This window comes from Sorex araneus, chromosome 4 (genome assembly GCF_027595985.1).
Source record: "Sorex araneus isolate mSorAra2 chromosome 4, mSorAra2.pri, whole genome shotgun sequence".
Lineage (NCBI taxonomy): Eukaryota > Metazoa > Chordata > Mammalia > Eulipotyphla > Soricidae > Sorex > Sorex araneus.
This window is the reverse complement of record NC_073305.1, coordinates 12,370,889-12,397,256: the sequence shown is the minus strand read 5'-3', so window position 1 is coordinate 12,397,256 and position 26,368 is coordinate 12,370,889. Positions and strand designations below refer to the sequence as shown.

Below are 26,368 nucleotides of genomic sequence, written 5' to 3'. Positions count from 1 at the left end.
CACCCAGAGGACGCTCCGTGGGGTCTGGTCTGGTGGCCCCTGAGCATGAGAGCCACACTGCCAGGTCTGGGGCCTAGCCAGGAGCCACCCCCAGGACCACGGGGTGTGACCCCTAGGAAGTAATAGTGAAAGTAAATAAGGAAGGGGCCGGGGCAAAGGCTTACGCTCCGGCTTTTGTTGCTGTTTTTCTTTTTGGGCCACACCCGGCGATGCTCAGGGGTCACTCCTGGCTCTGCACTCAGGAATCACTCCCGGAGGTGCTCGGGGGACCCTATGGGATGCCGGGGATTGAACTTGGGTCAGCCGCGGGTCAGGCAAACGCCCTCCCCGCTGTGCTGTCGCCCCGGCCCCTTCAGCTCATGCTTTGCATGCAAGGGGTCCGGGCTGAGTCCCGACACCGTACTGTCCCACCTGCACGAGCCCGCAGGCACCTCAAATGCCCCCAAAGAGCCTGGTGCCGGGGAGCCCCGTGGGGCGCAGCCCCGAGAGATGAGAGACTCCCCGAGGGTGGGGCCTTGCCGCCTTCGAGGCGTGTCAGGAAAGACAGTGCCGGGGACCAAGTCACTCGGGCGGCACAGACGCAGCAGCAAAACACTTTAATGCCACTCGAAACTCGAGTGGAAAGAAACAGACGTGTGTCGGGGAGCCGGTGGCGCGGGGCAGGGGGCCGGGAGGGCCCTAGACAGGTGCACGGCCCCCGCAGCCAGCACCCACGCACTTCAGAGTCCGTCTCGGGTGACAACACGGTCGGGGAGGAAGGGGGTCCGCAGCGTGGGGGAGGGTCGGTCTCAGCTCGCCTCGCGTGGGGTTCCGAGCTCAGACGTCAAGGAGGCAGGGGCTGCCCCTCCCCGCGGCCGGGCTGTGGGCGGTGCCCGCTGCTGCCCTCTGCCTGGTCCCTGTCTCTCTCCCATGCTCCGGCGGGGAGCCGCCCAGGGGCCCGGCTGCCGCGGCAGGGCCACGGGCAGACCCAGCGCCCCCCAGAGCCTCATGCTGGGGAGAGGCGGGACGAGGAGCTGGCAGCAGCGGGGCTAACCTCAGCAGCCCCTCTGCAGGATGTCGAGTCCGGAGGCCTTGGTGATCTCCAGCGTCGTGAAGATCTGCGGGAGGCGGAGAGCAGCCGTCACTGACCCGCACGGCTTGCAGACACCCTCTGACGACCTCCACGTAAGGGCAGGTGGGAAGGCAAAACCCGACACGCAGTGTAGCTCTTCAGAGCACACCTCCGGGGCTGGGGGCAGGGGTGAGGCCCTGGGTTCATCCCCCGCATCACAAAATAAACAAACAAATACATAAAAAGGAAAAAAAACGGGTCCAGAGTGATACTATTGCAGGTAGGCTGTTTGCCAGGTGGCCAACCCAGGTTCAATCCCTGCCTATGTGGTCCCCTGAGCACCGCCAGGAGTGGTTCCTGAGTGCAGAGCCAGGAGTAAGCCTTGAGTATCGCCAGGTGCAGCCCAAGTGAAAAACAAATAAAATAATAATAATAATAATAAAATAATAATAAAACCAAAACCAAAAAACAACAACAAAAAAGAAAAACCCCAAAGTTTGCCAATTAAAACTGAAATACAGGGGACTGGAGCGATAGCACAGCAGGGAGGGTGTTGGCCTTGCATGCGGCTGACCTGCGTTCGATTCCCAGCATCCCATATGGTCCCCTGAGCACAGTCAGGAATCATTCCTGAGTGCAGAGCCAGGAGTCACCCCTGAGCACTGCTGGGTATGAGCCAAAAAAGCAAAAACAAACAGACAAACCAAAAAAAAAAAAAACCCCAACAAAAACCGAATTGCCGTCACGTCCTTAAGTCTTAGCACTTAACCTCTTGGCCCGGGTGTCACTGGGGAGCCCTCTCCGTACCTCGCCGCACGTCGGGTGGATCCCGATGGTGCTGTCCAGGAGCTGCTTCGTCAGCCCACACTTCATCGCGGCCGCAAAGCCCTGGGTGACCTCGCCAGCGTTGGGCCCGAGAAGATGGAATCCTACCACCCGATCCTTAAGCAGAGGAAGGAGGCAACGGGAGACGCAGTGAGTCAATGGTCTGCTCCGAACCCACTCGCTGCGCGTTCACGGTCAGACCAGGCATCCACGGCAGGAAAGGACAAAGAGAGTTCTAATGCCAGGCTTAGCGGGGAACATTAGCACGAGACAGAGCCCTGGTAAGGATCAGGTAAATGAGCCGGGAAACGCACAGCCCGTGTTAATTTGCACTCAGATGCACGAGAACAAGCGATCTGCCCGCTGTGGGAAGGAGTTCATTAGTGCGATGTGAATTTCCGAACTACGCCGAGGCAGAGCCAAGCAGCAGCAGGACAGATCTGAGCCAACGCTCAGCGCTGGGGCCAGGCTACGGCCGACTAAGAGTCCCGGCCGGCTCCTCCAGACGACGACCGGGCTGGCGGGGGTGGGGGACTGGGGTGGGGGCTGCCCCCCATGAACCGATGGTGGAGGTAGGAGGGGCCGGCATGGGTTGGCCACGGGACCAGGAGGGGGATCTGCAGCGGTCTTAGAGGGATCCGCATTTTCCAGAGTCACTTCTCAGGCCGACTCCCCTCTGTGACCCGGGTGAGGAGGGAGGGGCAGCAGGGCCCGGCTGGAGGAATCTCCGTGCCGGGTTCTGGACACGCCCCGCGGGGCTTCTCTGGGGGGCCTGCAGCTGGGGTGCAGTCATGCTCCCAGGGTCTCCCCAAACCTCGGTGGGGTGTGAGCCGGCCGGAGAGTGGAGGACGGGACTGAAAATCTCTGGTAAAGGCAGGGGACAAGCAGTGGGGACAGCACGCAGGAGCGGCCACCAGGGGTCAGCCCCCAGCCCCCCACGGGCCCCCGAGCCCCGCCAGGCAGAGCCAGGAGCACTGTCGGTGTGGGCCCAAGACAAACAGCAAGCGAAGGTCACCCATAGAGGCCCGGAGGCTGCTCTGTGGGGGGAGGGGGGCGACATTCTGAAGGGGTGCGCTCCTGGGGCGGGGCCGGGAGGGAATGGCAGAGGGGGCAGAGGGGAGGGGGGGAAGAGCCCCCACCCTGGCAGTTAGGAGGCTGAGGGCCACCCTAGCCTGGATCTCACGCCCCTTCTGGGCCGCAGGGCAGCGCACAGGCTGACTATTGGGAGAGCCCGGCCCCCGCCCCGCAACCCTCCCCGGGCCCCGATTTCCAGCCGCTCACAGCTCCCCAGGCCCTGGAGGTGATGTCCCCACCCCGGGCGGCCCCTCCAGTTCCGGTGGCCTGGCCCAGTCTGCCCGCCCAGGACGCAGGTCTCTGTCCCGCTGAGCCGGAGGGGGCAGAGAGGGCGCTCGGCTGGGTGGCGCTCTGTCACCGGGCTTGGGCCCCCCCCAGCTGCTCTGCCTGACGCCCCCCTCCGTCCAGACAGTAAACCCCTCCCCTACCTGGGGCTTGTTATGCGCCCCCCAGACCCTAACAATGAGGGCGTCTGCCCCAGCTTGCTGGGGTCAGCTCAGCACACTCTAAGTGCTACTAACACGCATCCCACTGACTTCTCTCTTGGGGGTGGGGATCACTCTGGCTCTGCCCTCAGGGATTATCACTTCTGGTGGGCTTAGGGGGCCAGACTGGGTGCTGGGGTGGCTTCCAGCCCAGACAGCCGTGCGCGCGGCAGGCGTCCCACCCGCTGCCCTGTCTCTCTGGCCCCGACACACGTCCAGTTTGGAAAGGCACGGGGACCTTCCATTTTATTTCATCAGCTGTTGAGCCAAGTGCCAGGCGAGTCCCAGGAGAGACGCCCTCCCCGGTGACTCAGAGAAGGCGCTGGGCGGCGGCCACGCCAACCAGTTCCTCCTTCAACGCCACAAACCCACCGACCGACGGGGTAACAATATACCCGGCTGGAAGGATTTTGAGCAGGTGCAGAGGGACCGGGGTGCGGGGGACGGGGTCGGCCTTACACCATCTCAGACGCTGGAAGAATCAGGACTGCAGTGCAGGGCCAACAGCCAAGCAGGGAGCCTGCACTCCTGCTCGCACCCATACGTACTTGGTCGAATTTGTTGCAGATAATCTTGACGTAGCAGGTGTTGTTGTCTCTGCCGGCCACGGTCCACTCCAGGGGCCAGAACAAAGTGTGATACACCTGGAAGAGAGGGCTCTGCGGTCAGTGCCGACGGCAAGCAGCCCTACTCGGGGCGCCTGGGACCAACGCTGCAGCATAGGCTCCGTGAACACGGCGCCTCGAGGGAAGGGAAGCAAGGGAGAGACCACGCCAGAGGCAGCGACGAGATCAGGCCACGCCGGCTCTCCCAGACCCACAGAGTCCCGAGTCCCACGCCTGACGGGACCGGGCACACCGCAGCCCTGGAGCTGTGCTCGGCGGTCACGGGCCCAGAAGCCACCTCCTTACCGGGTCCATTCCCCCCCGGAGCCCCCACCTTAGGGCTGGGACGGACCCCTCGAGGGCTGCACTCTACAAAGCCTCCACCCCTACGGGTCCCCCTCAAGCCTGTCCCAGCCCCCCACCGACGTGAAGGACCCCACCGCTGCCATTGGGGTCCCCACTCCAGCACCCCGGGGATCAACACCACCAAGAAAGTGGTGGGCCACTCCGATAATGGGCGCGACAGTTTACAAACCACCTCGCTGAGACGGGGCCCATACGACGAGCATGTAAAGAAGCTTGAGAACTCAACAATAAACAACCCAACGTCAAAGGCCACGGGACCTGAACACACGTTCCCGCAGATGATAAACAAATGGGGGGGGGGGCTGGAGCGAGACAGAACAGCGGGAGGGGGCTTGCCTTCCCCACGGCCGAGCCAGATTAGGTCCCGAACATCCCATATGATTCCCCTGAGCCCTGCCAGGAGTAATTCCTGAGCACAAAGCCAGGAGTCAGCCCTGAGCACAGCCTGGGTGTGGCCTCAAGGCATCCAGAGCTAATCCCTGGCATCACGTGTTCGCCCACGCACCACCCGAAACATGCCAGGTGGAAACCCCGAGCGCCACTAGGTGGAGCCCCCCAAAACAGAACAGAAAGACGCGACACCACTGGCTGGGGAGTGGGGACCAAAACCAGGGCGAGCCTGGGGGTGGGGCCACCCATCTCCCGGGCCAGCGCCGGGCAAGGCCAGCGCCGGGCAAGCACCGCAAATCCCGCAGCTCACAGTTCTGCAGCCCAGAAACCTGCACGCAACCCTCAGCAGGGCCACGAGCACGGGACCGGGGCACGGGGTGCAGACTGCTCCTCCGGGAGTCACCCTCGACCCTCGAGGTGACCGGAACCCGCAGGGGCGCACAGGGGCACAGGGAAGCACGGCCACTTCAGACACAGTCACCCCACTTGAACAAGCCACCAGGGGCCACACAGAATTTGGACAGAGATGCTCCCAGAGCTTTATCCACAGTGCCAAAAGGAGAAACAACACACACGTCGGCTGACTGATGAACGGGTCAATAGAAGGTGCTGTTACCCATACAAAGGGTACCAGGCAGCAGTGAGAAGGAATGAAGTGCAGGCAGGCCCCAACATGGGGGGAGCGTGAAAACTGGCTCTGCTACGGGAGAGGAGCCAGGCACGAGAACAGATGCAGACACACGCACTCACTCATACACACACACACACACACACTCATGCACACACACACACACACACACACACATACACTCGTACATACTCATATACACACACGCATACTCACATACACACACTCGTAAACACATATACACACTCACACACAGATTGAGTCCTTTTTTTGCTGTTTTGTTTTGGGGTCACACTACATCCAGAGGTGCTCAGGAGGGGCTTGGGGATCCAAACTGGGTGCCGGGGATCGGACCTGGGTCAGCTCCATGCAAGGCAAGAATTTCACCCACTGTACTATCTCCAGCCCCTGGAGTGGTTCCATTTATATGAAATGTCTACAATCGGCAAATCTACAGAGACTGAAAATTGCTATTTACCTGGTGGGTACAGGGCTTCTTTCTAGAATGATGAAAATGCCCCTAAATTGATAGTCATAATCTTTCCAGAACTCAGAATAAACTAGAATTTGTTGAACTGATGATTTTGAGTATTATAGGGCATGTGAACTGTCTCTCAATAAAGAAGTTCTTTAAAAAACATTAAATGAGGGTTGATATAGCAGGCAATATCAACCTTGCCTTGTACACGGCTGACTTGGGGTCAATCCCCCCAGCACCAGCCTAAGCACTACTGGGCAAGACCCAACCTCCTCCACCCCCAAATCAAACAATTTACAACATGCGTCGTGTTACATGTATTCATTCCTAAAATAAACTATATTACTTTTCACTGTCATGAACTTTTACTTTTCTGTGGAATTGAAAAGTACCTTGTTTTGTCACAGAGTGGATTTTCCCTGGAACGTGCCTGATTGAGCCCAAATATGAATAATCTTGTTTGCTGCTCTCTGAATGCATATGTGTCCAGTTATCTAGGCCTCTGAGCAACGCTTTGACGTTTTCAGTATACAAGACGTCGGCTTCCTTGCTTAAATTTATTCCTAAGTGTTCCATTCTCCTCGGCGCTATCAGAAATCTGTTTCTTACCTCCCTTCTTGGAAGGCTCATTACAAGTACACAGAAACAACTGATATTTGGGTATTGGGTTTTAAGTACTGGATATTGGGTAATTGGGTCTCTGCGGGACCCATTTAGCTCATTGGTGCTCTGGGGTTACTCCTGGCTCTGCGCTCAGGAATCACTCCTGGCTCAGGAATCACTCGGGGGAACGTATGGGACCCCGGGGATCACACCCAGCTAGGCCACGTGCAAGGCCAGCGCCCGCCCTGCTATCTCCTCACTCTGGCCCCAGCAGGGCTGAATCCCTACACGACCAGGACAGTGGGAAACAGACCTCCTCAGAGGGACAACAGGGAGGAGACAAGGAGAGAAAACCACCATCCGCAGAGCCAGAGACCGCCTCAGAGCTGAGCCTTCCCTCAGCGCCTGGGAGGGACAAGGCCTCACACCCTTCGCCTCAGATCACACCTCAGCCCAGAACTCTGAAGAAACTGTTTCTCCTGAGTCACGTCTTTGCTGAATCCAGGACACTCCTTCCTTCTGTTCCTTGTTGACTGAGCCTTTTTTTTTTTTTTATTAAGAAAGCGTTAAATCTTGTTAAATGCTTTTCTTTGTGCCTCAATGCTGATGACCATGTATTAATTCCCTTTTTGCTGTGCCTCAATTATGATGCCTGCGTGTTAATTCCCCTTGGCTCTCGGAACATGGTTTGCGACAATGACCGACGGTTTCACGTGATGAACCAGCCTCCCCACACCAGGACCCACCAGAGTCACACACGTCCTTAAGGGGCTGCTGACTCCGTGTGTCCGTGTTTCCATCCTGATAGAGATGAACCCTCGGGGCTGGAGCGATAGCACAGCGGGGAGGGCGTTTGCCTTGCACACGGCTGACCCGGGTTCGATTCCCAGCATCCCATATGGTCCCCCGAGCAGTGCCAGGATAATCACTGAGTGCAAAGCCAGGAGCAACCCTTATGCATCTCTGGGTGTGACCCAAAAAGAAAAAAAAAAAAAAAGAAAGAAATGAACCCTTGGTCCCAGCTCTTGGGTGGGGTCTGCCCGGGAAGAGCCCCTTCTTCCTTCTTCACTTCCGGGAAGCACTGACGTACTCGTGTTGGTTTTTTCGGTGTCTCACAGAATTTACCAATGCAGCCATGGCGCTGGGCTTCGGTTCGCCGAGAGTCTAGCTCAGCGCTGACTCGGTGCCCCGCGGTGAGCCTGCTCTCGCTGTGCCCTTGCTGACCCAGTTTTGATTGCCTGTGCGCTTCCAGGGCTCTGTCAATCCCAGCGAGGCCTCGTTCAATTTGCTAGGCTAAAATTGTTCCTAGCATCCCTTTATACCTGGAAATGACTGCAATATCTGTCCAATTGGAAGTAATGGCCCCACTTTCATTTACGATTTTAGAAATCGCAAGTCAATTTGAGTCGTCTTGTTCCTATTCAAGCTAGTTAAAAGTTTATTTTTTTTTAATCTTTTCAATAACCTCCTGGTTTCCTTGATCATCGTTGCCTCTCCATTTATTATTCTCCGTTCTCCTCCAACTCTTTCTAACCCTCCTGTGTTCTTTCTCCCTAATCCTACAAGATTGGGAGGGGATGCAGACAAAAACCCGTCTAAGGGTACAGCGCCTTGTAAGTACTTAAGAAAGTCCTGTCCACACTGCAGGGTGGCCCATGGCCCACTGAGGCCCACAGTCCCGGAGCTGGACAGCTGCCCGTACCCCCTGGAGCCTCGGGAAAACACAGGTGCCCAGTGAGAGTGAGCCTGGCCTCCCTCCATGCCGAGAGGCCGGGCTGACAGCGACCCCCCGAGGAAGCCTCCAACATCCTGTTCCATGGGCTGGGCCTGAAAACGAGGCAGAGGAGTCACACGTTCCTCCGAGGCAGAGGGACGGAGCCGCGGGGGCAGGGCAGAGGGCTCCAGGGACAAAGAAAGTCTGAGAACCAGAAAAGTGACAAGCACACAAATGCGCACACGTACCCCAGCAGGTGGAAGAAAACTCTGTGAGGGGGGACCCCCCTAAGGTCTGTGCCTTCCCGCACCCCAAACCACCCGCTCCCGTCTCCCTGTCCTTGACAAGCTCTCGGGCAGGCAGCCGTGACGTACGACTCAAGAGGCTGAAGAACCCCGGGACACAGCCCCCGGCCCCCATCCGCATTAATTTCCGAGAGGCAGGTTTCAAGGGACTTAATTTCTAAGTTTCCTAAGATAAGGATATGATTTTTCTACGACACGACCCTCCAGGAACTTGAGAAATGAGAAAATCCGAAGTGATTGTGAGATAGGTGATGGGAAGAGACATTTGAAAGGGGGAACAATAAAACATTCTTACATCCAGATTGTCTTTTTTATAAATCTCGATCGCTTTCTCTTCAGATAGCCCACAGCAGCCGTATTCCAAAGGCGTAAAAACTGTAGTTGGAACATTGATGTAATCGCACTAGAAGAGAGAGCATGTACATTTTCTTCCTGAGTTATAAGCACGATTCTCCCTCCCCGGCCCTCACCCAAGGTCACGGCCCCCACACACACCTACTGCCGGGGTGGCACAGACCCTGCCAGCAGGGACACCCCACCCCACCCCACCCACTCTGCACTCATCTGCCTCATGCTATTTGTCTCATACTATACATACAGGGTATAAGAGAAATATCCGAGGCCAGGGAAAACAGGGGCCAGGAGGACTTGTCAGTGGATGGAACCTACCACAAGTGTATAGGGTGTGGAAGGTAGGTGAGGTAGAGAAGGGACCAGTACGACAATAATAGTTGGAAATGATCACGCTGGAGAAGACGTGAGTATTGAAAGTAGGTAAAGGGATAAACATGATAACCTTTCAGTACCTGTACTGCAAACCACAATGCCCAAAAGGAGAGAGAGAGAGAGAGACAGACAGACAGACAGACAGAGGAAACGTGTCTGCCGTAGAGGCAGGCTGGGCTGGGAGGCGGGAGGGAACCCGGGGACACTGGTGCTGTGAAACGCCTCGCGCTGGTGGAGGGATGGGTGTTGGAAGCGCCGTTATGACTGAAACCTGAACATGAATGGCTTTGTAACGGGCTCTGGGTGATTCCATTCAAAAAGACCCCCCCCTGCATCATTCTGACAGCTCCGCCTCCAAAGCGCACCCCCAGCCTCAGGCCAGAGACCGAGAGAAAGTCCCGGCAGCATCCCCTGGCTCTGGGGGCCAGGGAGGAGAGGCGCCAAGCCGGCAGAGCCGCGGAGGTGCGCCTCCCCCAGAGACAAGGCCAGCCGGCCCCTGCCGGGGAGACCCCCTGTGTGCGCGACACATCCTGCACAGCGCGCACACTCGGAGGTGTTTACAGGAAACCAGACGCAGCAGACGACACCCGCCAGGGAAGCAGGCGAGGGGCCCTTGCACAGGACACACGTGTGTGGTCCAGACGGACTTTCTGATTTGCTTCAGGGCCGCACTTAGCGGCGCTCAGGGCTGATTCCTGGCTCTGTGCTCAGGGATTGCTCCTGGCGGGCTCGGGGACCCTCTGGGGTGCGGGATCCAGCAGTGTGGGCCACACTGCGAGGTCAGCGCCCTGCCCGCTGTCCTGTCTCTGGCCCCAGACGTGGTTCTTACCTTATGAGCACTTTGAGGGGCCAGAGTGGCAGGACAGCGGGCAGGGCGCGACCTTGCAGGCGGCCAAGCCAAGTGTGACCCCGGCACCCTGTACAGTGCCCCGAGGGCCAGCAGGAGTGAGCCCTGAGCACAAAGCCAGGAGTGAGCCCGGAGCACAAAGCCAGGAGTGAGCCCTGAGCACAAAGCCAGGAGTGAGCCCGGAGCACAAAGCCAGGAGTGAGCCCTGAGCACAAAGCCAGGAGTGAGCCCTGAGCACAAAGCCAGGAGTGAGCCCTGAGCACAAAGCCAGGAGTGAGCCCTGAGCACAAAGCCAGGAGTGAGCCCTGAGCACAAAGCCAGGAGTGAGCCCTGAGCACAAAGCCAGGAGTGAGCCCTGAGCACAAAGCCAGGAGTGACCCCTGAGCGCTGCCACATGTGCCCCCCTCCCCAGAACCAAATCAGCAGATAAAAGCATCATTTTAGGAGATCGCAGCTTCAAAATAACAGCAAGAAACTCACCTTTTCCGAGCGGCCCCCGAAGAGCCGCCGGGCCAGCAGCTTGCCCGCCTGGATGGCCACAGGGGTGAGCTCCAGCTTGCCCTCCAGCACGTCCCCCACCGCGTACACGTGAGGCACGCTGGTCTGCTCCAGGTCGTTCACCGGGATCTTGCCGCTCCTGGGAGACGTGGGAAGGAGACACACGTGACCGGCCCCAGGCCCAGGCGACCGAGAGGTGCCTAGCGAGCACGAGCCCGGCTAGGCACCAGCGCCAGAAGGCTGGGGCCTCCGGTTCTCCTCTGGGGCTCCTCGGCCCCGGGAGAAGGGGGCCGGTGAGGCCACGCCCACCTCTGGGCTCCAAGAACATCTCCCCAAAGTCATACTCCGGGCTCTGCAATAGTCCTCTCTGCCGGGCCAGGGGCACGCTCACCCACTCCGCACGAGACAGGGGCGGAGGGCTTTCTCAGCTATGTTTCAAAATCAGCATTTAATGCACGAATATTTTGAGGCATTCAATAGCTATTGATTTTTTTAAAGGAGACTGTTATGACGGAGCTGGAGCAATACTGACAAATAAATTGAAACCATTCAAGTTTACACCATGGGGCCTGGGGTGCAGTTTTGTTTTGTTTTGTTTTGTGGTTGTGGGGCCACACCCAGCAGTGCTCAGGGCTTATTCCTGGCTCTGTGCTGGTGGGGCTCAGGGCACAATACAGGACGCCAGGGATCAAACCCAGCTCAGCGGCGTGCAAGGCAAGAGCCCTGCCTGGTCACCATCTCCCCGGCCCCTGAGATGTGGTTCTGTGGGAGAGTGACTGCTCTACATGTATGAGGTCCCATCCCCTGCACCCCCACGTAAGCAATTTTGCCTCTGAGTAATTAGACAAGCGTTTTTCAGGAGAAGGTCTACAGAAATATGTTGTTTTATAGCAATGATCCCACTTGTACTTACATCTCATTGACTTTGACACCAATCTTCTCCAAACCTATTTTCTTGGTGCAGGCGTCACGGCCAATTGCTAACAAAACCTATTTTACCGAGAGAGTGAAAACATTATCAATAAAAATGATCAACATTTGGAGGGGAAGAGGAACAGACGACAGAGCCTTCAGAGGGTGGGAAGGAGGTTCTGAATATCCCCTGCCGACACATTCACAATGAAGATAGAACAGAGTCCTTGAACGATACAGTTCCCTAAGCTTACACGCGCGCATGTGCACACACACACGAACACACACACGCATGCATGCACGCACACACACATACACAAACACACACACGCATGCATGCACGCACACACACATACACAAACACACACACGCATGCATGCGCGCACACACACACACACAGATCTGATGAACCCATGAAAAGGTGCTACATTTTCTTTCTATTCCCTAAATTCATACAGAGCAGAGCTAATCTCCGGAACGTCACAATGTGACTGCATCCGGAAATAATTAAGATTAAACGGGCAATTAGGGTGGCCCTAGTCCAACAGGATTGGTATCTCTAAGTAGAGGCAATTAAGACAGACACAACGTAGAGGACGATGCTCCTGTGAGGACGCAGGCGGAGAGCAGCCTTCTACATCCTGGGCCGTCTCCCGGGCGGGAGAGACAGTCCAGCGGGGAAGGCGCGGCCCCTGCGCACAGATGATCCCAGTGCCATCCCTGGCGTCACATATGGTCCTCTAAGCGCTGCCAGAAGTGACCTCCGAGCACAGCCAGGTGTGGCCCAAACCTCTCCCCGCAACGATACCAACCCACAAACAAACCTGCCCGCCCCTTCCCCTCAGGCTTCCGCCCCCCAGACTCTGAGAAGGATCCTCAGGCCCACACGAGGGCCCGGGGTCTGTGTATTGTGTCAGATGGTGCGGCAGGTTAATGAGCTTCACTTTATTAAATAAACTCAATTTGCAATTTCCAGATTTCCCATTAATTCCTGTCCCAGATGACTCTGGCAACAAAGTCCACGGGAAGAAGATTCAAGTTGAGCAGAACCTGAGGGACCCACAGACTCTTCCTGGAGAGGAAAGGAAACAGGCCTCTCCTCAGCAGACCCTGAAGGCACCTAACACGGGAGTCAGAGCAGGACCTTCAGACAGAAGGAAACGCGGATGGAAACGCCTGTCTTCTAAGCAAACAGCAGCGTGTGAGAAGAATAAGGAGAAGAATAATTTCGGCTAACACACAGAAATCAATGATTAGAATGCGTCATATTAAGAGAACGAGAGAGGAAAGTAGCATGATCATCCCACGAGATGCATTAAAAAAAATATATGACACGACTTCGTGTCCCTTGAGGACCTTAATGAAATCCTCAGCACATGAAGATAAAAGAAGTTTCCCAACCTAATAAAAGGCAACTGTAAAAAAAATAAACAGACCTACAGGGCTGGAGAGACGGCTCAGCAGGCAGGGCGCTCGCATACAGCTGACCCGGGTTCGATCCCCGGCACCCTGTATGGTCCCCTGAGCACTGCCAGGAGTGATCCCCGAGTGCAGAGCCAGAGTAAGCCCTGAACATGGCTAGGTGTGGCCTCCAAAAAAAACCCCAAATTACAGGGTACCTCCTAGTAAGGATGAAAGCCTTGATTTGGGGTGTCGGTGCCTGGTTTTGTGGGTTCTCTCTCTAGACTGCCTTTTGGGGGCAGCAGGAAGAGTACAGTGATAAGTGGACAGCTGGGCCTCGGGGCAGATGCTTGGCTCCTGCTCTGTAGAGCTGTACGGGCCCAGGTGCTGGGAGCCAGCAAGGCCACTGCAGCAGTGCTGGGGGGACCCGGGGGTCAGGAATAGCACCGAGGTCCTTATGGAACTCAGGCTCAGACCATGACTCCGCCCCACCCTCAGTCTCACACTTGACAACAAGATCCCGTCGTAAGAATATCTAAAGCGGAGAGAAGCGGCAGGCATTCTGGTGAGCAACGCGGCCCGGACAATACTCCGGACCCGAATCGGGGCCAGCAACACCGGGGCGCCGGAAGGAGGAGGTGCCGCCAGCACACCTTCTCCAGATGGAACCCTGGCGACACTGAGCAGCAACTAACACGGCTCCAGGATTCGGGACTCAGACACATCCGAGCCGTGCGGCCACTAACATGGCCGCGCGACCTTTTCTAAAACCTGAAAACATACAATCTTTGAATGGAAAACTAATTATCAAATGCCTCCTTATTAGGGTTATCTTGTTTGGGGATATAACTCCCACAACAATAATGAGTTTTGTATTGAAATATGGAACGTAATCAAGGTGAAGAGAAAACGAAGTGAAATTCATCAGTTATACAGTTGGGGTGGGGGGCGGGGGGTATACCGGGGATTTTGGTGGTGGAATATGGGCACTGGTGAAGGGATGGTGTTTGAATACGGTATAACTGAGACATAAACCTGAGAACTCTGTAACTTTCCACATGGTGATAAAATTTTTTAAAAAATAAAAATTAAAAAAAAAAAAGAATATCTAAAGCGGGCCAGAACGACAGTGCAACGGGGAGGGCGCTTGCCTTGCATGTGGCCAATCCGGGTTCAATCCCCAGCACCGGAAATGGTTTCCCGAGCCCGCCAGGAGCGGGCCAGAGTGATAGTGAAGCTGGCAGGGTGTTTGCTTTGCAGGTGGCCCACCCAGGTTCGATCCCTGGCATCCATGCGGCCCCCCGACCCCACCAGGAGGGACCCCTGAATGCAGAGCCTGGAGTAAACCCTGAGCACCGCTGGGCGTGACCACTCCCCTCCCCCAAAAGAGAAAATATACAACTTATGTTTGAACTACAAACTATAGTTTACAAGAGAAATCCTGGCATCTATCTATCTTAGATTTACCTTAGAATTATTGCTACCTCAAATAAACCACAGACAGGTCACATTACTTGGAGACTTTACCGTTTCTTTTTGAAAATATCTTTTTTGTTGTCTCATATTTTAAAATATCTAATAAATGTTTATTTAATATACCCTGATGCAGAAAGGCTGATTTTCCCAGAAATTAGCACAGATAACAGCTGGGTATATCTGCATCCACAATTTGTGCCATAAATATCTACACGTACACATTTCCATGGTCTCTGTCACGTACCGATGAATGCTACCAGCTGTTAACAGCTCACCTACCTGCTGATTTATTACTCCTAAGAATCAAAAGTTAGATTAAACCTGACATAATTTCCCAGAAACTTCAATTCTGTGATTAGGAATGTGCAACTGTTCTTAACAATAGGTTCAATGATGTTCAGCTACTTACTACTAAATACTTGCTACTTACAAATACTACTCATAAAGGAAACTTACTGTGTTAAATATTTCTTCGAAAGTTTCTGATCCTTCAGTAGATTTAGCCACTACTTTTAACTTTCCAGGTGAACCTTTCTCCACCTGTTGAATCTAGTGAGAATAAATAATGTAACAATTATCTATAAAGAGGACAAAACGGAGAGGGCCCCAGGGAGCACACACGTTTGGGGACACATTTGTACATGTGTGTGCGTGCAAGTGTGGGTGTGGTTTGCTGGTTAAGTGGAGAGAGAGAGAGAAGTGGGTTGCCACGAGTTACACTCTGCAGGCGAAAAGAAGTTAGTGGCTGGGACGAAGCATCGGGAAAGGCAGAGTACTGGGCTGATTCTAACTGTGGTCTTCACGAGCCGGGCTGGCGCTGGGAGGGGCCAGAGAGAGTCTCCCCTGCTGGGGGAGACCGGTAGGTAGAAAATCCGGAGGCTCCTTTCATCTTGTCACACCTGAAATGCTTAGGAGGATTTCAAGTGGAGATGCCAGCAGGTGGCTGGCCCCGTGGGTGTGTCACTCAGAGAGGCCTGGGTGGGCCTGGCAGGCCTGAGACCCTCCAGCACAGGAGAAAGCGCGGAGAAGACAAGGGGCGCCCAGGCCCTACAGGCGGAGAGAAGGGAGAAGAGGCCCCTGCGGTGGGCGGCAGGAACAGAGAAAGGCGACCGTTTCCCACGGGGAAAGCAGCATCTGCCCAACTCTCGCAGAGGCCCGGGAACGGAGGACAGAGCTGTGCCGTGGCCTGGAGAGGAAGTTGGCCCCAGAGCCAGCCAGGGGAGCAGGTTCAGAGGGACAGCACGGAGGGGAGCAGCTGGCAGTGGGCTGTGGGGGCAAGAACTTGGAGGCGGCAGGTTCAGAAGTGTCCGTGGGGACAAGGGGCACAAGAGAAGACAGCTCGGTTTCGAGACAGAGCGAGGGGGCGAGTGCACGGCTGACGCCCCATGGGAACCCCAAAGAGGGTGAGAGGGAGGGAGGAAAAGGGAGAGGAGAGGAGCCCAGGACAGGAGCCAGGGTCCCTTGGGGCGGGGGGCGGGGGGCGGGGTTAGGACCATTTCTCAGGCTTCCCACGGAGCGCTGACTGACTTCTCGAAGGAGGAGGAGGGAGGAAGTGCATCCCCCGAGCCTCGGACTTACCGCGACAGGAACGAACCGTCTCAAGAACCTAACACCGTGCTGTTCCATGTAGGAACCCACTTTCTCGGCCATCTCCTGGTCAAAGCCGCGGAGCAGGATGGAGCGCACCATGACGGTGACTTCTAGGCCGAGCCCCGCCAGGAATCCCGCGCACTCCAGGGCCACGTACGAGGCGCCCACCACTAACGTTTTGCCGGGGCAATAAGGCAGAGAAAAAAGGTCATCACTAAAAAGTAAAAATGAGAAATGAATAGCTAGGCAGCAGAAGTCGGGTGGTCTAGCCCGGGGGCAGTGCACAAGGGTCTTGGGTGGGGCTGGGGGGCAGAAACGCTCTAGGGAACGGCCGGGGGAGTGAGCGCGGGAAGCACGGTCCGGTGTCTCGGACTGTATCCGTGGATCGCAAGCCAAGTCCTTCACAGACACTCCACTCCCCTCCAAGTAATAACCAGACACGCTCTTCTGTCTGTTTCACATGGATGTGTGTGCCTGTCTGACGTGCAATGACAATCAATGAAAAATGAAATTTCCTTTTGTTGTTGTTTGTTGCTGTGTTGTTTGTTGTTGTGTTGTTTTGGGGCCACCCCCGGTGGTGCTCAGGGCTCACTCCTGGCTCTGTACTTGGGAATGACTCCCGGCAGTGCGTGGAGGACCATATGGGATGCCGAGGATTGAACTGGGGTCGGCCTCGTGCAAGGTAAATGCCTTACCCACTGGACTACCACTTGGGCCAGTGGAAAAAAGAGATTTCTGAATGAGCATGCCGTCGAATGGGCTTGAAGGGCACGGTACTGTGTGGGCAAGTGTCGCCTCTGGCCCCCTGGCAACACACGCTTGCAGCCCCAGCCCATGACCAGCGTGGCTTCTCCTGACTCCCGGGGCGTTACTCTTCCTCAGTCACCAACTCCCGCACCCCCGGGTTCACTTTTGTCTTTAGTCACCAGGAAGATTAGAACCAAATTGCCAGGCTACCCCCAAATTTTACCTAGAAGCACACAGCCTGCTTTGGGAGTTGTCACACACGGCATCGATCGGGGAACCATCGGTATCAGGGGGTCTCCGTCCCTGCGACCCAGCCCTGGACTCTCTCGCCAGCCCCACACAGTGTGTGCTACATGGTCAGAAACGCCACCTTATTTATCTGATCTTTTTTCTTTCTCCGTTTAATTAACTAATTAGCTTGTCGCGCTGTGTATGCTTTGTAATCAGATCAAATCTTGGATGAAATATGACAGGGAGTAAAGACACCAGAAAACACACCAGCGCACACGAGTCTCCGGGGGAGGGCCTGTTTCTCTCACCTGGTGATGCAGTATTCTTTGTCTCCCTGGATGCCTAAATACCGTGGTCTTTCCCCGGTGGCTATGACAAATTTCGCAGCAGTATAAAAGGTTTCCTGTCGTTTTTTATTGGTTGCCTTGAAGAAAGAAAGAAAAAGTACACTTGAACCCTTCCCACAAATACTCAGACATCTCGGACCCATGATCAGCCAGCAGAGGAAGGAACGGGCAGGACAGAGAGGCAGCACGAGCGACCACAGCCGCACAGCACACCGGAGCCAAGCGCAGAGCAGCAGGGGAGGACAGTGGTCAGGGAGAAGCTCTGGTACCCAGAGGTGCCGAGGACAGCCAGCAGTCCGGAGCCACCGGGAGGGAGGGGGCGTGACCCACGACGGCAGAGACAGTCGCCGGGGAGCCGGCAGGCCTGTCTGAAGGCCCAGGGTCTGGGCGGACGGCAAAGGCTGCTCGTTGCTGGTTTGTCTTCAGTCCGACAGGGAGGGACGGACAGGGGGAGGCATGCGGCGGGCCGGGTTCAAGCCCCAGCACCACATGTGGCCCTCCCGGCACGGCCAGGATGATGCCCTGAGCACCGCCAGGTGTGGCCCCCCACAAAAGCCAGACACACGAAGGAATATCACAAATACCGTTAAAATATTATTTTAAAAGGCCCCGAAACAGAGCCGCCCCTGGGGGTTCTAGAATAAGGGCCCCAAATTTACTGGCCCTGTCATTTCTTTTTTAGAAAAAAGTTCTCCAACCCCCCCATCTCCCTTCCTTTAGCAAACAGAAAGCACCACCCCCCCATCACACCAGCACCCCAGGGGGCGGCATCACCACCCCAGGGAGACACTATTGGCTGAGCACTGGGGGCTGCTGGCTCCTTGGGGGGTGGCTGGGCGTGGTGGCCCAGCTGTGCCACATGCCAGGACTCAGGGGCAGGACTGGCCTGTCGGTTCTGCTTCACAGGAATGAGGGAGTTCAAAAGGGGGTCGAGGGGGCACCTTCCAACGGGAGACAGGGACCACCGCAGCATCCCCCGACCGGCACACCCCACTACAAAAGCAAAAGCCCAAATGCAACCAGGCATTGAGGCTGATATTTATCCCCTCCCTTAAGCTCAATCTAAAACGCCCAAGCCCAGCAAAATGATCTCATTTTCCTTACACGGTGACCTCAGACCACCTGAACACACACACACACACACACAAACACACACACACACACACAAGCCCAGCAAAATAATCTCATTTTCTTTACACGGTGACCTTGGACCACCTGAATACACACACACACACACACACACACACACACACACACACGCCCAGCAAAATAATCTCATTTTCCTTACAGGTGACCTCAGACCACCTGAACACACACACACACACACACACACACACACACACACACGCACACGCACACACACACGCCCAGCAAAATGATCTCATTTTCCTTACACGGTGACCTCGGACCACCTGAACGTGCGCACACACACACACACACACACACACACACACCAGATGCCCCAGACGCATGAGGCGGGCTGGTGTCACCGCTCTGGGCACCGTGTGAATGACAGCACTCCAGCTAAGGCTGCACTTTTGGTGTGTGCGATGCCAGGGACTAAGCCCAGGCCCCGTGCGTGCCCAGTGGCTGTATTCAAGAAAAACAATTACTAGTCATGCTAAAGTGTGTACTGTTTTGGTCTTCTGATCTGTGGCTCAGTCTAACCATTTTCTCTTTTCGAAGGGCAATGAAAGGCAGAGGCAAAAACCCCACTGTCAACGCAAAGCTCCGCCAAACACCGGGTCAGAGGTGTGGCGGGGACGTGGGGGAAGGGCGCCCAGCAGGGCCTGCTCCACCCTCAACGCGCCACGAGGGCTTCCGGCCAAGCAAGCACCAGCACCGGGCGGGGGGTGAGGAGACGGTACCTTTATTTTGTGGCTCTCGACAAACTCGCCGAAGGCATTGACGTAGGTCACGGCCTTCTCGCGCAGAGACAGCCTGTAGCTCCAGTTCAGGGAGCTGATGTGGTTCTGGATGGCTTCCGTCATGACCTCCCAGTTGTGCTTCACTGCAAAGAACCAGGCCAAGGGCCTTCGCGGGGACTCGCACAGAGACTTGTGACTGCTTGGGAGCTGTCACTTTAAGAGACACAAAGCAGGAGCACAGTGGGGAGTACAGCCCCCCGGAACCCCAGACCCCAGACCCCAGGCCTGGTCTTATCCCGAGGGCCCCGCCCACACACAGCTTTCCCTGGCCAGCCACGTTCTTGGCCTCAATGACTGAACTCAAGGACGAGTCTTTCTCCAAAGACTCCTCCTCCTGGGGCTGGCGTGACAGCACGTGGGTAGGGTGTCTGCCTCCAGCACGGCACACCCGGGTCATCCCCAGCACCCCACATGGTCCCTGAGGCCCTCAGGAGTGACCCCTGAGTGTAGACCCAGAAGGAAGCCCTGAGCATTACCGGGTGTGGCCCCAACCAGAAACCAACCAGCAATAACAAAGACTCCTCCTCCCCTGCTCCTCGCTAGAGCTATTTGTGTTCTGTTTTGTCGGGGATGAAGCACAGCTGGCTGCCTGAGACACCAGGCTTCCCGGCCCTCTCTCTGCAGCCGCCTGCGGGGCTCCCCTCCCCGGACCCACCTTGCTTGCTGTACTCCCAGCCGTACTTCCTCGAGTCAGCGAGGGCCTGTCCCAGAAGGGCGGCCTGATGCATCAGTTTCTTCGGGATACAGCCCACATTGACACACGTCCCGCCGAGCCCTGGGAGAGAGAAGGAACCCTTCAGTCTCCGCTGGTGCGGGTTCAGGGACACGCAGAGTGGGGTCATTAGATAAGCAGAGGGTGGGATGGTCCACATCACCCCCCAGCATAACACCAACAACCCCGACTTGATTTCCAAGCAGTGCTCGGGGGACCCTGGGGTCACTTCCAGCTGGCCCGGCTCAAGCGGCCGGAGACCATGGAGGAGATGGAAGATGGACAAACTCACAGCCATGCGTAGCAGCAGCTTTCTGGGGTGGGGACAGGGCCCAAAATATGCCCACAGAAAGGACCAGGACTATTGGGGGACAGATCACCCCCGGGCCGGAGCCCAGGAGGTTTACCAGAGGCTGCCCGGGGTCAGCGCCTGGGAAACAGACCCCAGTGCCCGGTCCCCTGCCCCCTGCGCCCAGCCACAGCAGGACAGGAGGCCGTGCCCCTCGTGGACCCTGGCCTCTGGGTAATCCAGATACAGACATTTCTGGAGAGGAAGAGAAAAGGGAAGGAGGGAGAGGGGAAAGAGAATGAAAAATATAGACACACTCAATTGAAAATTAAAAGACAAATTAAGGTAAATTAAGTCTTAAGAATCAAGGCAACTATTCTTTCTCTCCTGTTGGTGGGGAGGTGCCCTCCCAGTGGTACTCAGGGGTTACCCCTGGCTCTGCACTCAGGGCTCACTCCTGGTAGGCTCAGGGGACCATATGGGATGCCGGGGATCGTACCCGGGTTGACTGCATGCAAGGCCAGTGCCCTCATCCCTGTATCATTGCTCTGGTAAGGCCCCTAAGGCATTATTTTTTTGAACTAGTTCAAATGACAAGTGAACTCATTCAAATTAATGAGATCGGAGTTTAATCAAGGGCACCCTTAGGGTAACGGGGGACGGGGGTGCTATCACAGACAGACTATTATGGGGGTGAGGGCAGGAAGTCACAGAAGAGGGCCTCTCCTTAACCCCAGGTGATGTGAGGGAGGGAGACACGTGAGTGCTGGGCGCATCCCCTAGGGGAGGGGAGGGAGCTGGGGAATAGAGACCCCAACCCTGCTCTCTCTCTCCTCCCAGGGCCGCTGTCTGGCCAAGCCCAGGCGGAGAGCAAAGGGCGAGGCTGCCATTTCCTCTGCCTCCTGGGGCCGGAGCAGATGCAGACGCCCCTGGAGCCCTCAGCAAAGGTCTGGGGGCACACACTGCCTTTTCCCCATCCGACGGACCGGGAAAGCTCGCACCCTCACTTGGCTCCCGTCTAGACATCGCGGTCGGTTACCAAACCAACAGGGGAACAGACAGGAGCCCAGGAACGGGCAACACTGAGAGGTGGGCGGGAACCAGCAGGAGAGGACGGCAGCGCAGGCGCAGATGGGGACACTGAGTCCCTCCGCAAACGCTCTGTCCTGTCTATGTTTTCCCTCTAAATCACCAAGCGCCAAGGTCAAGGTCTTGGGCAGACTGTTTCCTCCCATCAGAAACAGGCTGGGGACGAGGATGGCAGAGAGACAGCTTACCCCAGGACGTGCCCTGGGGGGTCGGGACCACGAAGTCCAGCACCAGGACCTTCTTGCCCAAAACAGCAGCTTCCTACAAATAAACCAACAACTCCATGTAAAAAGATCTTGTCGCGTTCCCACCGTGCCCCCAATTTTTCTCTCCTGAGTGATAACCATCTTTGTTAGACCAGAGCCACCCTCTCCTCCGTTTTTTTTTTTTGATATTGTTGTCATTTGGTTTGGGGCCACACCCAGCAATGCCCTGGACTTACTCCCAACTCCACACTCCGGGACCACTCCTAGTGGGCTCAGGGGGGCTGTGTGGGGTGCCAGGGATCGAGCCCAGGCTGGCAGCGTGCAAGGCAAGTGCTCTACCCACTGCGCTCTCACTCTGGGGCAGAGGCCTCACATTGGTTGGGTCTACTGCGCCCTCCTCAGGGAAACACCCCGCTCAGTGCCCTACGGAAACCAGAAGGTGCCCCCCGCCCCAGCTGCCCCCTCACCCGCCACCATCATGCCCGGACCCCGGGAGGCGGCTGGCCCACTCTGGCAAACACTGGCTCACGGCACCCCCTTTCATGTCTGTCTCAGCAGCACAGGGTCCGAGGTGGCTGCTTCCGGAAACTACCCCACGGGTGTCTTCCTACCTGAGCGCACGCAAGGCCCCCGGAGCCGCCGCCCAGGACGATGAGGTCGTAGTCGTACCCCGCCTCTCCCTGGAGGAGCTGCTTCAGCAGACCACTCTGGTGTGCCTGCAGTTCAGAAGGGAGGAAGGCCACGGGAGCGCAGGTCACAAACGGTCACCCCTGGGGCCGAGCAACAGCACAGCGGGGAGGGCGCTTGCCGTGCATGTGGTCACCCGGGTTCAAGCCCTGGTATCCCCCGTGGTCCCCCAAGCCGGCCAGGAGTGATCCCTGAGTGCAGAGACAGGAATAAGCCCTGAGCACTGTCGGGCGTGGCCCATAAACCCATCGCACCCCCCGAATTCATTCATCCCCTATGTTAATCAGCACGGACTGAGTTTATAAAAACCTTAGAAATGGCGGGGCATTTAACAAATATAAGGGATGTAAGAGAATCTCTTGCCTGCGCGCCTGGCTGTCTTCCCCGGGGCCCCTTGGAGGGGATGGGCTCCAGCTTCCCTCCCCACCCCGAGCAGAGCTCCCGGCAGCCGAAGACCATCGGAACCTAGCCACAGCCATGCTCAAGGCCCCTCTCCACACGTTCAGATGAGCCTCATGCATGAAGGAACCAGCAGAGGAACCCAGGTGTGTGGGACCCGGGGCTGAGACATCCAAGGCTGCTCCGATCGGGACTGGGCCTGCTCCGCCCAGATTTCCCATTTCTCAGTAGCTAGGCGGTCACACCCAGGGACTGCCCCCAGCGCGGTGTAATCCCATCCACGGCCAGTATCCAGAGACTTAAAAGCAAGCTCCTGGAAGTGCGCAGCCACAAAGCAGCCGCAAGATATCTTATAGCCTACTTCTCCTCTGGGAGAACCTGGCAAACTACCAGGAGTTTCCTGCCCACATGGGAGAGCCTTGCAAGGTCCCCATGGTGTATTAATATGCCAAAACCAGTAACAAGCTGGGTCTCATTCTCCTGACCCTGAAAGAGCCTCCAATGCAGCATGGTTAGGAAGGCTTCTAAACGAGTAGAGAGAGGCTTCTACAATCTCAGGGCTAGGACGAATGGAGATGTTACTGAGACCACTCAAGAAATTCGATGATCAACAGGATGATGATGATGATGATGATGATGATGATGATGATGATGATGATGATGATGGGATGTAAGAGCAAAATGTTAATCAAAGTAATCATAAAAAAAGGAGTTTGCTTAGTGAGCACCGCTTTTTTCCAATTTGGGCCCACACCAGGCAGTGTTCAGGGCTTATTCCTGGTTCTGCACTCAGGGATCACCCCTAGTGGGGCTCGGGGGACCATATGGGGTGCTGGCGATTGAATCTGGGTCAGCCATGTGCAAGGCAAATGCCATACCCACTGTACTATCCCTCGAGTCCCAATAAGCATCGCTTTCTACCTCCACAATTCCTGTTCATTTCTGCACTGTAGGAGCCAAAACGCCAGCTAATAGGCCTCACAGTTAGCGGCTTTGATGGGAGATCCACCTGGCTGATGTGAGACAAGAGGCTGGCATCGACCTCGTCTGCTCACACCCCCTAGAGGGAGGAAGAGCCCGGGAGAAACAGCAGCTTCTCCTGAGTTTCTCGAGTCGGGGTTGCTAAAACCGCTCTTTTCCCTTCTAGGGACCAAGATTACCCGGGAACCAGCCGATTCCCTGTTTCACTTCTACATCTCACAAGGAAGGACAAGTGAGCGGGCCTCTGAAAAGTGCTGCCTGTGGAGAAGTAGCACCTGAGCACACAGACTCTCTTCATACCTGCAAAGTTCGATCGTATCCACCCATGTGAACTTTATTCACAAAAACGTTGGGCACCGTGGGCTGATTGGTCATCTCGGTCAGAACTTCTTGAATGCTGGCCCCATCATCTAAAAGACAAGAAAACAAACAGAACCTTTGAGAGGCTTCCTTCCAGCCCTCTGCACCCCGACCTCCAGTGTAACACACACACTCACGGGTGCCCTCCTGCTAAGCGGGGTGGGAGGGAGGTACCTTCAGGAGTGCTGACTTGGGAGAATTCAGGGAACCCCAAAGGATAATGACTGGATATGGCCCTGGGTTTGATCCTTGGCATCACACACATACACACACACACAGAGCACATGCACACACACTCACACAACATACACACACTCACTCTCACACATACTCGGAAATGAGTAAAGACCACTCCTCTGTTTCCAGTTAAATAAGCCATTCTAACGTAGAGTTTGATAGATGACTCAATGGCTATGTTGAGACCAATAGATAAGAATCTTCTTCTGAAAGCAAACACTCGGGTAGTATCTGCTTGGACGACAACTCAGAAAGCATTTCTGACCGCTGCATGAGGAAAGGCCCTACCTCCCATCCCTCGGCGCACGCTGGCAGGGCAGGGAGACTGTGCATGCAGGTCCAAACCCAGCATCACAGGCCCCCCTGAGCATCACGGGGTGTAGCCCGGAGGCCCCTGAGAACTGCTGAGGTGATCTGGGGGAGTCCTAACCCCCGGGGGCTGGGCAGCACTGCATCCTCGGGCCAGGGCACTGAGTGCCAGCCCCGGAACTGCTGGTGGGGTCCCCACCTAAGAAATCGCCTTAACTTAGGGCTACTCTTGTTCGGCCTGCTCTTTAGAGCCGTCTCGAAGATTCAAGAACACTGCACTGATGAAGGTGACTTAGCGACAAGAAGTTGGTGAGGGGCTAGAGCGATAGCACAGCGGGGAGGGCGTTTGCCTTGCACGCGGCTGACCTGGGTTCGATTCCCAGCATCCCATATGGTCCCCTGAGCACTACCAGGAGTGATTCCTGAGTGCAGAGCCAGGAGTAACCCTTGTGCATCACCGGGTGTGACCCGAAAAGCAAAAAAAAAAAAAAAAGTTGGTGAAATTGCATGAAGGCAGAGAACATGTTTTATTCTGCTCACAAGAAGTCTCGCAGCCTGTATGTATAAATGAATCACCAGAGGCTGGCAGGGGCACGGGTGCCAGGAATGCCAGAGGGTGAGGTTCCTGCTCAGGGGAAAAGGGACCAGGAAGTAGGGGAAGGGCTCTTCTCCACAGCCTGATGGGCGGCTGTGGGGGCCGAGACATCTGAAAGGCCTAGCGCCCCCGCAGGCTCACCCAGCCACCTTCCGTCCACGCCCTCAGATACCCAAAAGATCAACATAAGGAAGCTACCCACGTTTAACGCATAGAGGGGCATTTTCTGCAGGGCTGAAGTAATAGTTTCAAAATAGTTTGTGCCACCCAGAGACGAGAGACAGCTGACTGGAACAGAGAGCAGGAAAGAAGGCGACCTTGGGGGGCATTTGTGACCATTCCCCCGTGTGTACTAACCACTCTACTTACCCACTTGATCCAGCTCCAAGGAGTTATATTCAGCTCCCAGAGAAGAGAAGAGTTCTTTCACCTGTAACAAAAATTCATCTGTGCTTCACTCTCAGAGATTCAGAGGGAGGTAGGACACGTGGGCACCGTGAGAAGGCGTGTCCAGTCTCACTGGAGGGCCAGAGGCAGCGCTTGCCTGGCCGAGTGAGGCCCTGGGTTCCAGCCCCAGCACTGAAAAAACAAAACAGCTGCTCTCAGGAGTCTGAGCCCGAGCCTCCTCTTCCCCTCCGCCTCGGCATCCCTCAGACTCTGTCACCGCCTTTGCCTTGGAATTCCAGGCCTGTAACTTTTGCCCTGGTCCCTTTTCTCCTTTTGTTCTCTCTTTTTTTTTAAATTTAATTAATTTATTATTATTATTATTATTATTATTATTATTATTTGTTTTGCTTTTTTGGTCACACCCAGCGATGCACAGGGGTTACTCCTGGCTCTGCACTCAGGAATTACCCCTGGCTGTGCTCAGGGGACCATATGGGATGCTGGGATTCGAACCCGGGTCGGCCGCGTGCAAGGCAAACGCCCTACCTGCTGTGCTATCTCTCCAGCCCCAGTTTATTTATTTTTTAATTAGTGAGTCACCGTGAGGCCTGATCCCTTTTCTGAATTCAAAGTGGGCAACACGCACTTCTCTGCTGGCCGCCCCAGGAATTCCCACGGTACGTTCTTCTTCTCCCACGTTATCTTTCCTCTCCGGTTCCTTCTCTGGCTCACAATGCTCCTTCCTAGGAGCCCAGGAGAGAGAGCACAAGCCCTGCCCTCCAGCGGGCGAAGGAGACGTGGGACGGTTATTCCACTCCGCCACAGGTCAGCTGTCACTGAGAGGGGACAGAGCCCCAGGCCAGGGGCACCCCTAGGCGCTGTCAGACACG

The 26,368-nt window shown here is 56.0% G+C and overlaps 1 protein-coding gene across 1 annotated transcript in view; it reads right to left on the bottom strand.

Annotated features, from left to right (window-relative positions):
• Window positions 1-564: 564 nt before the first annotated feature.
• The window catches only part of TXNRD3 (thioredoxin reductase 3), a 37,726-nt gene continuing 11,922 nt past the window's right edge, over window positions 565-26,368 (bottom strand). Inside the window, exons 2-15 of the mRNA XM_055136865.1 lie at window positions 25,461-25,521; window positions 23,891-24,000; window positions 22,135-22,239; window positions 21,506-21,578; window positions 19,883-20,002; window positions 19,168-19,310; window positions 17,261-17,376; window positions 15,963-16,188; window positions 11,509-11,585; window positions 10,578-10,734; window positions 8,820-8,927; window positions 3,984-4,079; window positions 1,859-1,993; window positions 565-1,097 (exon numbers count right to left, since the gene is read on the bottom strand). Of these exons, the coding sequence (XP_054992840.1) occupies window positions 1,035-1,097; window positions 1,859-1,993; window positions 3,984-4,079; window positions 8,820-8,927; window positions 10,578-10,734; window positions 11,509-11,585; window positions 15,963-16,188; window positions 17,261-17,376; window positions 19,168-19,310; window positions 19,883-20,002; window positions 21,506-21,578; window positions 22,135-22,239; window positions 23,891-24,000; window positions 25,461-25,521 (1,590 nt within the window). The 3' untranslated portion in view covers window positions 565-1,034. The remainder of the gene's footprint in view (window positions 1,098-1,858; window positions 1,994-3,983; window positions 4,080-8,819; window positions 8,928-10,577; window positions 10,735-11,508; window positions 11,586-15,962; window positions 16,189-17,260; window positions 17,377-19,167; window positions 19,311-19,882; window positions 20,003-21,505; window positions 21,579-22,134; window positions 22,240-23,890; window positions 24,001-25,460; window positions 25,522-26,368) is intronic.